This window comes from Brassica napus, chromosome C5 (assembly GCF_020379485.1).
Source record: "Brassica napus cultivar Da-Ae chromosome C5, Da-Ae, whole genome shotgun sequence".
NCBI classification, from domain to species: domain Eukaryota; kingdom Viridiplantae; phylum Streptophyta; class Magnoliopsida; order Brassicales; family Brassicaceae; genus Brassica; species Brassica napus.
Window position 1 is genome coordinate 1415681 of NC_063448.1, and position 14183 is coordinate 1429863.

The 14183-nt window shown below is 38.5% G+C and overlaps 4 protein-coding genes across 7 annotated transcripts; 2 read left to right on the forward strand and 2 right to left on the reverse strand.

Moving 5' to 3' along the window:
• Positions 1–25: 25 nt before the first annotated feature.
• Positions 26–3340, reverse strand: LOC106369426 (cryptochrome-2-like). 4 transcript variants are annotated; one of them, XM_048757726.1, is made up of 5 exons: positions 3122–3340; positions 2570–2931; positions 2263–2487; positions 1335–2044; positions 26–746 (listed from the first exon to the last, which is right to left on the reverse strand). In XM_048757726.1, the coding sequence occupies exons 2-5, from the start codon at positions 2880–2882 to the stop codon at positions 267–269; spliced, it is 1728 nt and encodes a 575-aa protein (XP_048613683.1). In that variant the 5' UTR covers positions 2883–2931; positions 3122–3340; the 3' UTR covers positions 26–266. The 4 variants fall into 4 exon arrangements, with proteins under 4 accessions (XP_048613683.1, XP_048613681.1, XP_048613680.1 ...); XM_048757724.1 differs by having other exon boundaries at positions 1335–2047; positions 3122–3339; XM_048757723.1 differs by having other exon boundaries at positions 1335–2047; positions 2570–3022; positions 3122–3186.
• A 357-nt stretch (positions 3341–3697) lies between these two features.
• Positions 3698–5970, reverse strand: LOC106399170 (malate dehydrogenase 1, cytoplasmic). The gene is made up of 6 exons (XM_013839639.3): positions 5740–5970; positions 5144–5302; positions 4863–5038; positions 4285–4698; positions 4084–4195; positions 3698–4003 (listed from the first exon to the last, which is right to left on the reverse strand). Exons 1-6 carry the CDS (start codon positions 5780–5782, stop codon positions 3909–3911), a joined length of 999 nt encoding a protein of 332 aa, XP_013695093.1. The 5' UTR covers positions 5783–5970; the 3' UTR covers positions 3698–3908.
• A 61-nt stretch (positions 5971–6031) lies between these two features.
• LOC106399173 (protein tas-like) lies at positions 6032–8882 on the forward strand. Its single transcript, XM_048757727.1, has 7 exons — positions 6032–6360; positions 6522–6617; positions 7311–7394; positions 7546–7706; positions 7861–8114; positions 8233–8411; positions 8498–8882. Exons 1-7 carry the CDS (start codon positions 6115–6117, stop codon positions 8735–8737), a joined length of 1260 nt encoding a protein of 419 aa, XP_048613684.1. The 5' UTR covers positions 6032–6114; the 3' UTR covers positions 8738–8882.
• Positions 8883–9587: 705 nt separating this feature from the next.
• On the forward strand, positions 9588–13690 carry LOC106400993 (probable methyltransferase PMT8). The gene is made up of 7 exons (XM_013841410.3): positions 9588–9844; positions 10318–10645; positions 10767–11114; positions 11601–12195; positions 12650–12762; positions 12850–13070; positions 13153–13690. The coding sequence occupies exons 2-7, from the start codon at positions 10397–10399 to the stop codon at positions 13490–13492; spliced, it is 1866 nt and encodes a 621-aa protein (XP_013696864.2). The 5' UTR covers positions 9588–9844; positions 10318–10396; the 3' UTR covers positions 13493–13690.
• The last annotated feature ends 493 nt before the right edge of the window (positions 13691–14183 follow it).

Here is a 14183-nt window from a genome sequence, read left to right on the forward strand (position 1 = left end):
TAATTCTCTTATTGGGCCTGGCCTATAAACACACACAAAACAACCTGTATATTTCACCCATATATGGTCTTTGGAGAGCATCGTTACAAGTGACAACAAGTCAAGAGACACACACACATACACACTTCTACAACGTGGTAGGCTTTATGATAACAGCTTTTAACCATTTTTTCCCAAGCTTCAAGTAGTAATCTGATCAGAAGAATCTTGAATACCTTCCAAGTTCTGATACCAACGAGCAAGAATACGAAACCAAGAACATGCTCCTAACCATCAGAAGAAGAAGACTCAGCGGTTGAAAACAAGTCTCTTTCTTCTCTACATCTCTTCATCTCCCTCTCTTCTTCTTCTTCCGCAGGTTTCACTCTCTTTAACCCATTGTAACGAACCGCCGAAGGTACTCGCTGGTCATTAGAAGACGCAGAGGGGCAAAGAAGACCAGGTACTTTAACGGTATTATTACCCTCTAAGGCCTCGTAGCTATCAGCTACAATCTCATCAGGCGCTGCTCCGATCATGATCTGTGCCTCGCGAGTTCTTGATATGGCTTTGGTAAGCAGCTCACGAGCTGTGTCGATATCTACGATGGGTTTCGCGTAGTTTGCTCCGAGTTCCACTCCAGAAGCTTTGAGTACAGTTGAAGGAGCGTCCCATGGGTGATGGATCCATTCCGTTGGCATTCTCGCCAGCTCGGGAAGCCATTGCCTTATGTACTCTCCTTCTGGATCATATTTTGCACCTTGTATCTGAAACCAAAACAGACATGTTCTGAGACTTGTCAACGAGAGAACATACTCTTAAGTAGGTCTGAGCATAAAGACCGAGAACCCAACCGGAACAAAAAAAAACGAAACCGAATATGAAACTGAAGTTAACGGTTCCTATATTTTGAAAACTAAAAAACCAAAACCGAAACAGAATATATACTTAAAAAATATTAATTTTATTTAGTTTTAAAATTACCAAATATTTTAATATACTACCTAAAACCCAAAAGACCCAAATATCTGAATATTTTTTTATCCCAAATATTTTAAAGTATCCAAATTATCTGGAAGAAAGCAAATAGTTTTTATTCGAAATATTAAAATTTATCTAAGTTATCAATATTTAATCCGAACAACTGAAAAATATTTATTTTAACCAAAATTAACTGAAAACCGGAACCGAATCGAAACCAAAAGTTTATGGAATATTAGCCGGTTCCTAACATTGATACCCGAACGAAAACCGAAATTACCAAACCAAAATTTATAAATAATGAAATGGCTCCTATATTTTTAGAACCGAAGACCCGAAAACCAAGTTCTATAGTAAAAGATATGTAAGTTTACCGCAGGATTGTCCAAGCGATCAAGCTCGTGGCCATCAGGTAAGCTCCCGGAGATATACTGCCAGCCAATGATGTCACATTCCAAATCAGCATCCAAAAGAGTATCCCAAAAATACTTCATTCCCCATTTCCACGGAAGAAGGAGAAACTTAACAGCAAAGCTCGAAACAATGACTCTTATCCTGTTATGCATCCATCCAGTAGCCCAAAGCTCCCTCATCCCAGCATCCACCAAAGGATACCCAGTCCTTCCTTGACTCCAAGCCTTGAACTTGCCAACGTCAGCGTCCCAAGGGAAGAAACGTAGATGACTCAACAAGGACTGCTCGTGAGTAAAAGGGAAGTTGAAACATATATACCGAGAATACTCTCTTTGACCAATCCCTCTGAGAAAAAGATCAGCGCTCTCTTCTCCTTCACTGTTCTTATCTCTTGCCCATATGATTTTTTTCATACGGACGCACTGGAACACACGTCTGACGCTTATTTCTCCGAAGTGGAGATAGGGAGAGAGCATCGAGGTTGAGTTCCCAACAACTTTCTTGCTGTTCTTTGCGTAGTCTATCAACTGTCTCTCGATGAACTCGGTTAGTATCTTATCAGCGTTGCTCCAGCCTGGTGACCAAGCTCTAGTTAACAGCGCGTTGCTTGGCTTCTCTGCCTCGTTTTCTAGTCCTAGCTCTTCTATTGAACATGCCCACACCCCTTCAGCTGCTAAAGAACACAGAAACACACACTTTTTCAACAGTTGTGTCCCCATAAAAGTCGAAAATGTTTTAGGTTCTTTTTACATATTCAGGTTTTACCAGGCCGGTCCTGGACAAAACCGAATGAAAATGATTCAGATATAAGCCCCCAAATTTGTAAAAAATTTTTTTGTTGAAACCTTTACTAAATCGCCTAGAGGCTCTAAAAAATCTGGGTTTTACCAGCAGTTAGAGGCATCAAACGCCAAGGAGGAGGAAGCATAACGGATTCAACCGACATGTCTAAGCATTTCTTCCAGTAAGGAGCAAAACTCGTAAAAGGTTTGCCATTTTCGGAGTTTATCTCCCAAGGCTCATACAATAGATCTCCATTGTAGCCTTGCACAGAGATCCCACGTTCCACAAGTTTCTCCTTTACGTTATGGTCCCTAACTAGTGAAACAGGATCTACAACCAAGGAAACCATAACTTCATGTAAGAACTCAAGCTGTATAAACGAAGAGGAGATGAGAGAAAAAGAGAGTAGTACCGTAGAGGTGGTTGAAGACGACTTTTGTGGCACCCGTGGAGCGGACACAGTCCAAGATAGCGGAAACCGTGCTATGTGTTTTGATAAAAGTGAGGTGGGAGCCAAGAGACTTCAAGGATTGGTTCAAGTGAGCAAGAGACTGTTTCATCCACCATCTTGAAGCTCTTCCTGGATGAAACTGGCCTTCTTCTTCAGGGCACCAAATGAAAACAGGGAAGACTGATCCTTCGCGAGCAGTTGCTGCTAATGCGGGGTTATCCTCAATCCTTAGGTCTCTTCTGAACCAAACTATAGTCTTTCTGTTCGTCGCCATAGTTATGATCCGAGATGGAGACCAAATCAGCTAATTAAAGCTCCAAATTCTGCCATGATTTCATTTTCAGACCACAAGTTCATACATGGGATGTAGTTCCTTTATGTAGATAACAGAGAATGATTTAACTTTAAAAAAAGCTGTCAGAAAACAAAAGATGAAGATCTACTAAATAAATAAATAAACAAGTCTTGGCCTAACCATGAAATCATAATCAAGAACAATCTAGGAACACTTACCTTGGGGATTATGTTTGGTTGAGTAGAGTAACACTAGCCACATGCAAGATATGTGGACAACTTTATCCACAAGACAAAAGTAGTAGACAACATCCACAAGACAAAAGTAGTAGACAACTTTATCCACTAAACTAGTTGCAATCCAATATTATTGGATCTTTTTTTTAACCGAAATTTCATTTTCATTTGCTCATCTAAGATTTTCTTGGGGATCATTAGATATTTTACAAGGAACGGAACATGTTTGAAGGATTTTTAGTGGGCCTAAAGTGTGGACAGTGAGTTTGTAAAATCCATTAAATGTTGCTCCAAGGCTTGCATTCTTTAATTTTATATAAGGTAAGAAGTGCAGTGACAAAAAAAAAAATATAAGGTAAGAAGTGATTCGACTTCTGTTTTATTGGGCCGTCAAGAAATAGAAACATAAACGTATCTAGTTCGGTCAGACTTACTAAATAGAAGCAGCCCTTTTGCTACAAAACTATACACACGCCATTCCGCATTACTGCACAAGCTTAGCATCAGTTTTGGGCTACTAACTAAACCAAAACTAATAGAGCACCAAAAGGTAACCGATAAAGTTAACAATTTTTATCTTTTTATTATGAAAAACAATACCAGACACAGGAAGCAGAGTAAACGATATCCTGGTGTAGAAACAACAGACCAGGGACAATGCTCAATAACAAGACAAACCCACAAAGAGGTTATAAAAACAGTGTTTTGGAGATTTTATTCAGACACCTGATAAATGAAAAATGGCTCCAGAAGAGAGAGTATTGGTTGTTTAAGAGAGGCATGAGTAGGCCAAGTCCTTCTCTTCCTTCAGCTCCTCTGCTGTCAAATCCATCTTCTTCCTTGACATTTCATCGATCGGAAGCCCTAATCAACCAAATCCCATTTAGCATCAACACATTACAGAGTTCAGAATTAGTTATTTGAACTGTGAAAGCTTGTCTTACCTTGGACAATACTCCACTCTCCATTGCGGCAAGTGACAGGGAAGGAGTAGATAAGTCCAGCTGGAACGTCGTAAGAGCCATCGGAGTATACTCCCATTGAAACAAATGTACCCTGAACCAAGGAAAAAAAAAATCATATTAGAATAATAATCATCTCTGATTATATCGGCACTGTACAATGGGAAGGGTGTTATTATGAACCTCTGGAGTTCCAAGGACCCAGTCACGGATGTGGTCGCAAGCAGAGCTAGCAGCAGAGAGTGCACTTGACAACTTCCTCGCCTTGATGATTGCAGCTCCACGTTGTTGAACGGTGGTGATGAATTCTCCATTCAAGTATTCATCGTTCTTGACGAGCTCACGGACTGGCTTCTCTCCAGCCGATGTCTGCACCTTAGCATGGTTGACATCTGGGTACTGTGAGGATGAGTGGTTTCCCCAGATGATCACGTTCTTAACATCAGACACTGGCACGCTCAACCTCTCGGAGATCTGACCCAAGGCCCTGTTGTGGTCAAGCCTTGTCAAACAGGTGATGTTCTTCTCAGGGATGGATGGTGCAAATTCCTTGAGGATCAATGCGTTGGTGTTTGCAGGGTTTGCAACAACAAGAACCTGAAAAAAAAAGGAGAGAAAAATGTCTTGAGAAAGAGTCTCACAAACTAGAACCTAACTGAGAATATGAAGCATTTCTTGTTACACTTCAATGAACAACAAAAAAAACTAGATAAAGCGGCTAAAAAAGAACAAGATTTAAAAGACAAGCAGATCTTATTTACCTTGCAGTTTGGAGCGGCGTGCTTCTCCAAAGCAGTAGCCTGAGACTTGTAAATGGAGACGTTCTTGGTCATAACATCCTTCCTCTCCATTCCTTCTTTCCTCGGGAAACCACCAACCATAACAGCAACGTTGACTCCAGTGCATCCCTCAACGGCATCAGTTGTAGCAACAACACCTGAACAAAACACGTCATCTCTCTCAACTTGAGCAAAAACAACACATGGCACGGATCGCATATATTCACATCAATGAAAAATACACCTCGAGAAAATGAAACTACCTTTGAGAAGAGGGAAAGCAGCATCGATCAACTCCATCTTGACACCGTTGAGTGCTTCAGCAGCAGGAGGAATATCCAACATGTGGAGGATCACAGGCTGGTCAGCACCAAGCATGATACCTCTCGCAATCATAGGGACAAGAGCGTATCCAATTTGTCCTGCATCAAAATTCGCAATCGTTTTCATTCACAAACTATAAACTATATCCAAATCATAAAATATAGAGTTAACCAAAACCGTTTTCAATCAATAAAATAATGAGATATCCAGTTTAGTCAACGAACAAACATGAACATGCTATCAATTCAAATAAAATAATAAATAAATAAAAATTAAAGTTGACTTCGGCGTTGTGGTAACACGTCAGCTTCTAGATCAAACCTCTAGAGTTTTAGCTGAGACTTAACAGACCACAAAGCATCATACTATACGAATCGAATCAGATCTCATTCTACCACACGACGAAACTAGAATCAACGTTCTGATTCATCGATCTATAGATCATTCGTTCGGCGTAACAAAGACTAGACGGAGAGATCTGACTACAAGTAAGCACGAGGTCCAAAATCAAAGATCTGGAGAAACATGAAGATACCTGCAGCACCGGTAACGAGAACACGAACTGGTTCCTTCGCCATCGGATCTAGATCGTCGATTATCGCCGGAAAATGGATCGGTATTTGAGGTTTCGGAGAGGGCTTGTAAGTTGTAACCTTTGGGAGCTCACTACGGTCTCTATTTATCGGAGATATCGAAGGGGCTGTGTGTCATGCCACTTATCTCCAAGGAATAAATAAATAATAATCTCAGGTTTAAATTAGGAAAAAGATCCGTAGATAATAATACAATATATGGGCTTAAGTAAGGCCCATATATTTGAGCCCATAGTTTTCACACTAGATAATGGCGATAAGGCGGCTACAGAGAGAGAGAGAGAGAGAGAGAGCCACGTCCTAGACATTTCTCAGGCATGGCGTCATCGTACGTCACCTTCTCAACGGTCACTCCCGTGGCGATCACCGGCAACAACAGTGGAGGATACGCTCTCTCAGCCTTCACACGCCGCCGTGTAGCTCCGTCTCCGAATGCTGGGAGGAGGATGTTCAGAACGTCGGTTATGGCGAAAGCGTCGACTGAGAAGGCGGCGAAGAAAGCTATGGAGTACAGGAAGCTAGGGGATTCGGAGCTCAACATCAGCGAGATTACTATGGGCACTGTAAGAATGAGATTCCTCTCCTTCGCTATTGCTATCTGATTAAGAATTGGTTGACTCGATGATTTTGTAACGGCCTTAGGAATATGAGTGTTAAGTCTTTTGGACTTGTGTGATCATATCTAATGCATTGGTTTATCGTATTTTGTTTAATCATGCTTCAGATGACATTTGGGGAGCAGAATACTGAGAAAGAATCTCATGAGATGCTGAGTTATGCAGTTGAGCATGGCATCAACTGCATTGACACTGCTGAAGCCGTGAGTTTTTTTGATTTTTTATCTTGTTGATTTGTGCACAGGACCGGCTCAACGTTGTTAAAATTATAAGTAGATAATATTTTAAAATTTAATCGGTAATATTTTGTAATGAAAACAAAACTATATACATATCAAATAATTTGAGCCCTTTTCAATTTTATTTATTATATTTATAATTTTTTATATATAAAAATATAGATTTTTAAAAAAATTGGGCCCCTTAATTAGTATTATACGGGGGACACGGGCTTGGGCCCGGGGCGGTCGGACTGCTTGTTCCCCTAATAATAAGCCGGCCCTGTTTGTGTATACTTTCTCTCTGCCCTTGGTGAATATGAACGAAACTTTTTGCATTTCTTCTTCATTATGTATGTGTTTCGATATGAGCTAAAGAGAGGTATCCTATGTGCTCTCTCGCTAATCAAACATGTTTTGAGAAGCTTGAGATATAGGGAAGTTTATTTGGTTAATGGAAAATATCATTAATGGCTAGTGAGCTCTGGCTTTTGAAATAGTGCAAATTGATTAATGGTTCTTGATGAAGTAACTTGAATGTTTTGGTAAGAATTTAGAGATCGAGCACTGTTTGGCATTTGAAACAGATATATGTGTTTGTTCTTGCATCTGATTACTCGCGTAGTTAATCTGTTTTAGTAATTTACCAATCCATTTATTGATTTCTTATTTTCACAGTATCCTGTCCCAATGAAGAAGGAGACCCAAGGGAAAACGGATCTTTATATCAGTAGCTGGTTGAAGTCTCAGAGCCGTGACAAGGTACCACCATCTGTCATGCTTTGGATGCATATTGTTGTTAACTAATTGCTTCTTTTTGTGGATTCTGTTGATGGATAAGGAACTGATCTATGCTGGGTGTACTCAACTAAGATAATTGCTATATAATATTTTTGTGTTTTTCTGTGTACAGTTTGTTTTGGCAACTAAACTATGTGGGTACTCAGAAAGAACAGCATACCTGCGGGAGAATGCGGAGGTTACGCGTGTAGATGCAGCTAATATCAAAGAAAGTGTCGAGAAAAGCCTAAAACGCCTTGGCACTGACTACATTGATTTGCTTCAAATACACTGGTAACAGCGTCTTGTTTACATTAAGCCTCAAGCCTAACTCATATGCTAACATCTCTTATGCAAATTAGTCTTTCCGTTTTCATATGCAAACCATTTCTTTATGTCATCATAGAGTGTGTGCAGTATCATGATGCTGATGTTTTTTTCAGTCCAGGCCAGATCGGTATGTACCACTCTTTGGTGATAACTACTATGATACATCGAAATGGAGAGCTAGTGTGCCATTTGTCGAGCAGCTAAGGGCCTTCCAGGATCTCATAAACGAAGGAAAGGTTCGCTACATTGGTGTCTCAAATGAAACTTCATATGGAGTGATGGAGTTTGTTCACACAGCAAAACTTGAAGGACTACCAAAGATTGTAAGCATCCAGAATGGTTACAGCTTGCTAGCTCGGATCCGTTTTGAAGGTAGTCTCTCTAGAAACATAGAAAGCAGTGGAATACATTTGGTCTTATCTCTTATGTGACCTTATGAGCATGTCCTTGATTCTAATGTCCTTCACTCCTTCTTGTGTTATAATCACAGTTGATCTGGTAGAAGTATGCCACCCCAAAAACTGCAATGTTGGCTTGCTTGCTTATTCCCCTCTCGGAGGCGGCTCCTTGTCTGGAAAATACTTGGTTACAGACTTAGAAGCTACAAAGAACGCAAGGCTGAACCTTTTCCCTGGATTCATGGAGCGTTACAAGGGATCCTTAGCCAAGGTCTGTTCATGATCCAGCTATCCTTAAGAAACAACCAAAGTCGTGAAAGTTTTGTGACGTCAGTTGTATTCTTGTTCCGATCTTAGGAAGCAACAATCCAATACATTGAGGTGGCGAAGAAGCACGGTTTAACTCCGGTGGAGCTAGCTCTCGGGTTTGTACGTGACAGGCCTTTTGTGACGAGCACGATCATCGGAGCTACATCACTGGAGCAGCTCAAAGAAGACATTGATGCTTATCTGGTGACGGAAGGGCCGTTGTCGCCAGAAGTCATTGCTGACATTGAAGCCGTGTTCAGAAGGTACAAAGACCCTTCTTTCTTTTGAGAACAAAAAGGGTTTCTTCTCTTTATGAGTTTCTGACCTCACATGAGTTTCTTCTCTCCATGCTTTAATATTATTTGTATGATAATTAAGAACCATCAGGAAAAAAACTGTGAAAATGTTAAACGAAAAAAAAGTAAGTTCTCAAGTTTGTTGTCCATGGTTTGATTAGTATCCTACAGAGTTTTACGTGATCGATAATGTCATGTGGAATTGTGAGATCATTTCATGGGCTGATGGTTGGATCTTGATCTCGTCATCTCAAAGCCAGATCTGTATTAAGCCAGCTTCAGATTCCGTAAGCTAATCAGATAGTAGTAATAAATCGTAGGATAGGTTAAATGGTGATTAAATCAACGATCCTCAATTACTTTTGCAGTCGGTAGTCAGGACTCAGTAGTCACCGACACAATGAATATCTATACTAAAACGCGTTACACGGATTTACATATGGTCCGATCCGTGTGAATGGACAGAGGACAGTGACTTGTCCACTACGCAACTGGTTGTCTTCTCTTTGCTCGTCCAGTCACTGTTGTCATAAAAAGAAAATAATTAATTCTAAACCGAAGAAAAGGTCCCAAAACTATACGATAAACAAAAAAGTTGCACCCCTTTTTATTACTAGGATGGGTGACCTCCCGGGAAGTCCTCGTGTTGCACCCCTTTTTATTACTTTTTATTATTATTTTGTTCCAAAAAAAAAAAAAAAAAAAAAAACAAAAAAGTTGCAAGAATTAATTCGATATCAATCAATTGATTGATTAACACTTAAAATTTCCAAAAATATTTATTTATTTATTATTTAGAAGAAATTAAAAAAAAAAAGAATTACAGCAAGTCGACAGTAAGGACAGAGATGGGAGACCTTTTAAGCTTTACAACTAGAGGGAGCACTGTACTTTATCTCCCAAACCAAAAATAGGATAAAAACACTGAGCCAGTGAAAAAAAGGCATCATTCCTGTTAGATCTGAATCTAATAAGTTTTTTTTTTTATATTTATCGTCACCATTCTTTTAAGTTAAAGGGAAAAGAATAACTTCACTCACTCCCATTCTCGGATCTCTGCTCCACCAGTGGCACGACTCCGACTTCTTCTTCTTCTTCTGTGAGTTTTCTTGTCGAGATTTGATTTTGATTATCTATTGTTTCACCTTTTTATTGAGGTTTCATTCTCTGTGTTTTTGAATGTTTCTGTTTCTGTTTCTGTTTCTAATCAATGAATGTTTCAGCTTTCCCGAGAAAATGGAAATGCCAGATCTACTAGTTTCAGTTTAGTTCTAAGAAGATTTAATCTTTTGTCTGAAAAATTAAAAAAAAAAATTGTCGGTGGCAATTATTTTTTCCTCCAAAACTAAACAGTTTGCTTGGATCCCACTTAACTTTATGTTCTGTGTTTGGTTTCTGACCCAATAAACACGGATCTGAATCCTCCAAGTCTGTGTTTTTATTCCTTAAATTTATTGATAGCTTTGAAAATTTGTTGCCAGTGACTATCCACCAAACTTTTATACTTAAAAATATCTCAGACTTTTTGACTGTTTTAAAGTCTTATGCTTGTTCTGTTATGTATTTATGCAGAGAAACTCACATATAGAGAAACAGAGAGGAGAGAGTAAACCCTTTTACTTTTTGGTTATTGTGAGGAGATTGTGTTTTAATGATGAGAGGTAGATCTGATGGAGGCCAAAAGAAGCGGCTAATTGCTTCTGTCTGCGCGGTGGCTTTACTCCTCTGCTTCGTGTATATGTACTATGGTTCCTCTAACCAAGGTGCATCAGCATTAGAGTATGGTAGATCATTGAGAAAACTCGGATCTTCTTATTTGGGTGGAGATGATGATGATAACAAACAGGACGGATCTGTGACCAGTGAAGAAGACAGCCTTGCTGTCGCCAAAAGCTTCCCTGTAAGTAGTTGTAACTACAAAACTTTATGTTTAATGTAAAAAGCTAACGTTAGTTACATATATATATATATATATATATATATATATATATATATATATATATATAATATATATGTTCAAGGTTTGTGATGACCGGCACTCGGAGATCATCCCTTGCTTAGACAGGAACTTCATCTACCAGAGTAGGTTGAAGCTGGATCTATCTCTAATGGAACACTACGAACGTCACTGTCCTCCTCCCGAGAGAAAGTTCAACTGTTTGATTCCTCCTCCATCTGGCTACAAGGTTCCTATTAAGTGGCCTAAGAGCAGAGATGAAGTGTGGCAAGCGAACATACCTCACACTCACCTTGCTAAAGAGAAGTCTGACCAGAACTGGATGGTTGTCAAAGGAGATAAAATCAATTTTCCAGGTGGTGGCACTCATTTCCACTACGGTGCTGATAAGTACATTGCATCCATCGCCAATGTAAGCCTCACTTAAAGCCTTTTCATTAATGATAATATACAATGTTCTAAAAATCAGTTTAGCCGGCAAATCGGTCATAGCTGAAACGATTTTTTAGAAAATTTGATTTCTGTGATTCAAATCAGTTTAAACCATTCTAAATCGATTAAAGTTGATTTAAATCGATCTAAATTAGTCTAATTCGATTTAAACTATTCTAAATCGGTAGATTGGTAAATTCCTAAATTTTTCTAATTTTTTATATTTAATTTTTAGAATTTATTAAAATAACTTTATAATTAGACACATAAAACTAAAATATATAATATAAATAGTATTTCTAAAATATATAATATGGTGCAATCACTAAATTTGTCTAATTTCTTGTTTTTTTGTATATCTAATTTTTATAATTCATCAAAACAATTTTATAATTAGACACAAAAAACTAAATATCTAATATACATACGTGTTTCTAACTTTCTAATGACTTCTTGTGACTTGCAGATGCTTAACTTCTCTAACGATGTATTAAACGACGAAGGGAGGTTAAGAACGGTTCTTGATGTTGGATGTGGAGTAGCTAGCTTTGGAGCTTACCTCCTCTCCTCTGACATAATCGCAATGTCATTAGCGCCTAACGACGTTCACCAGAACCAAATCCAGTTTGCACTAGAGAGAGGCATCCCTGCTTACCTCGGCGTCTTAGGCACCAAGAGACTTCCTTACCCGAGCAGATCGTTCGAGCTAGCTCACTGCTCTCGGTGTAGGATCGACTGGCTTCAAAGAGACGGCATCCTTCTCCTCGAGCTCGACCGTGTGCTGAGACCTGGAGGCTACTTCGCTTATTCCTCTCCCGAAGCTTACGCGCAAGACGAAGAGGATTTGAGGATATGGAAGGAGATGAGTGCGCTTGTTGAGAGGATGTGTTGGAGAATCGCTGCTAAGAGAAACCAAACTGTTGTTTGGCAGAAACCGTTGAGTAATGACTGTTACTTGGAGAGAGAGCCAGGGACACAGCCTCCTCTCTGTCGCTCGGACGCTGATCCTGATGCGGTTTACGGAGTCTCGATGGAAGCTTGCATCACTCCTTACTCCAAGCGTAAGTATGCTTTAGCATTTACTTTTACGGGATTCGGTTAGTCCGGTTATTCGGTTCGATTAGTTGGGTTTTTGGTTAGTTCAGTTCAACATTAATCTTACCGAAACAATCCGAAATAAAGTTCTGTTTGAAATATGGTTAGTTCGGGTTATTTGGTTCGGTTAGTTCGGTTCAATATAAATCTTACCGAATTAATCTGAAATAAAGTTCTATTTGATATATGGTTAGTTCGGGTTATTCGGTTTGGTTAGTTGAGTTTTTGTTAGTTCGGTTTAACATAAATGTTACCGAATTGATCCGAAATAAAGTTCTGTTTGATATATGTTTAGTTCGGTTCTTGAACCATCGGTTTGGTTCGGTTTGGCACGTTTGGTTCAAAATCCCAAGCCTACTTTTACGGTTGGTTTCTGTTAGTAACTGGTCGTTGGGTTCTGTTTTTGTTTTGTTAATACAGATGACCATAAGACCAAGGGAAGTGGGTTAGCTCCATGGCCAGCTAGGATGACTTCTCCTCCACCCCGTCTTGCGGACTTTGGTTATTCAACACATATGTTTGAGAAAGACACGGTACGACAACCACAACCAATCTTGATAGATTCTTATATAAGCAAGAAGAAACTGAAGCATATTGTTTTTGTATGTCTTTCTTTGCAGGAACTTTGGAAACAGCAAGTGGACAGCTACTGGAACCTAATGTCGTCAAAAGTCAAAGCAAACACCGTGAGGAACATAATGGACATGAAAGCTCACATGGGTTCTTTCGCAGCTGCTCTTAAAGACAAAGATGTGTGGGTTATGAACGTTGTCTCTCCCGACGGTCCCAACACTCTTAAACTCATCTATGACCGCGGTTTAATCGGAACAAATCATAACTGGTAAAAAAAAATACCTGAAACTTGTGAAACTTTTTTAACAATAAAATTTCACATTTTTCACCGTTATTTTTTTTTTTTGTAGGTGTGAGGCTTTCTCTACGTACCCGAGAACATACGATCTCTTGCACGCGTGGACTGTTTTCTCAGACATTAGAAGCAAAGGATGCAGTGCGGAGGATCTGTTGATTGAGATGGATAGGATTCTTAGACCTACAGGGTTCATCATCATCAGAGACAAGGAGAGCGTTGTTGAGTCGATCAAGAAGTATATGAAAGCATTGCATTGGGAGGTTGTGGCGTCTGAGAAAGTAACCACAGGTTCGGAGCTTGACCAAGAGAGTGAAGATGGTGAGAGCAATGTGGTTTTTATTGTCCAGAAGAAACTGTGGCTCACCAGTGAAAGCCTTAGGGACACTGAGTAATCAGAATCAACAGCAGAAGAAGAGGAAATAAAAAAGAAAGAAATTGTTTTATTCCCACATGTTTTTATATAGTTTTTATTTCGATTTTTACCACATAATCAATATTATACTCCCTCTGTTCCTTAAAGATATATAGAGAAAATTTTTGTTTAAAAAAGATCTATTTTTTACATTTTCAATACATGTTTTATTAACTAATTGCAAACTTCAAAAAACTTAATTGCACTAATTGATTTTTTATTGGTTTAAAATTATGGAAAAAAAATAAACACAAAAAACTATGCAAATTTAATGTATTTTATTAAAATGTGTGAAAAAACTAGAATATGAATTTTTTAGGAACAGAGGAAGTATAATTAATTATTAAAATTAATCATTATATTTTAATTTTGTTTAAAATTCTAAAATATTTGTGGAAGCTCTTTAATCAAGTGAAAAGATTTATTAATGCTTTTAATGTATATTTCATAAGGCTGTTTATGTTTATGGTGGTGAAATCAACTTAAATACTTAATCACATGTATAATCGTATCTAATATTTTTCATATGACCTATTGATATAAGTGTAGTCTAACCATTTTAATACAATTATTAACAAAATTATTAATCATTTAAGAGAAATATTATATTGTACGGAGAAAAACATAAATATAACTAAAAACATACAAATATAAAAATTAAATTTCTAAAA

Excerpts from the sequence above, each read along its gene's own strand:
- LOC106369426 (XM_048757724.1), bottom strand. The coding sequence starts at position 2,882 with ATGGCGACGAACAGAAAGACTATAGTTTGGTTCAGAAGAGACCTAAGG. Across the intron at positions 2,048-2,262 it reads TTTGATGCCTCTAACTGCTG|CAGCTGAAGGGGTGTGGGCA; the intron begins GTAAAACCCAGA and ends TGTGTTCTTTAG. Across the intron at positions 747-1,334 it reads ATCGCTTGGACAATCCTGCG|ATACAAGGTGCAAAATATGA; the intron begins GTAAACTTACAT and ends TTTTGGTTTCAG.
- LOC106399170 (XM_013839639.3), bottom strand. The coding sequence starts at position 5,782 with ATGGCGAAGGAACCAGTTCGTGTTCTCGTTACCGGTGCTGCAG. Across the intron at positions 5,303-5,739 it reads TCTCGTTACCGGTGCTGCAG|GACAAATTGGATACGCTCTT; the intron begins GTATCTTCATGT and ends ATTTTGATGCAG. Across the intron at positions 4,196-4,284 it reads GGGTCCTTGGAACTCCAGAG|GGTACATTTGTTTCAATGGG; the intron begins GTTCATAATAAC and ends TCCTTGGTTCAG.
- LOC106399173 (XM_048757727.1), top strand. The coding sequence starts at position 6,115 with ATGGCGTCATCGTACGTCACCTTCTCAACGGTCACTCCCGTGGCGATC. Across the intron at positions 7,395-7,545 it reads AGTCTCAGAGCCGTGACAAG|TTTGTTTTGGCAACTAAACT; the intron begins GTACCACCATCT and ends TTCTGTGTACAG. Across the intron at positions 8,412-8,497 it reads ACAAGGGATCCTTAGCCAAG|GAAGCAACAATCCAATACAT; the intron begins GTCTGTTCATGA and ends TTCCGATCTTAG.
- LOC106400993 (XM_013841410.3), top strand. The coding sequence starts at position 10,397 with ATGATGAGAGGTAGATCTGATGGAGGCCAAAAGAAGCGGCTAATTGCT. Across the intron at positions 11,115-11,600 it reads ACATTGCATCCATCGCCAAT|ATGCTTAACTTCTCTAACGA; the intron begins GTAAGCCTCACT and ends TGTGACTTGCAG. Across the intron at positions 12,763-12,849 it reads ATATGTTTGAGAAAGACACG|GAACTTTGGAAACAGCAAGT; the intron begins GTACGACAACCA and ends CTTTCTTTGCAG.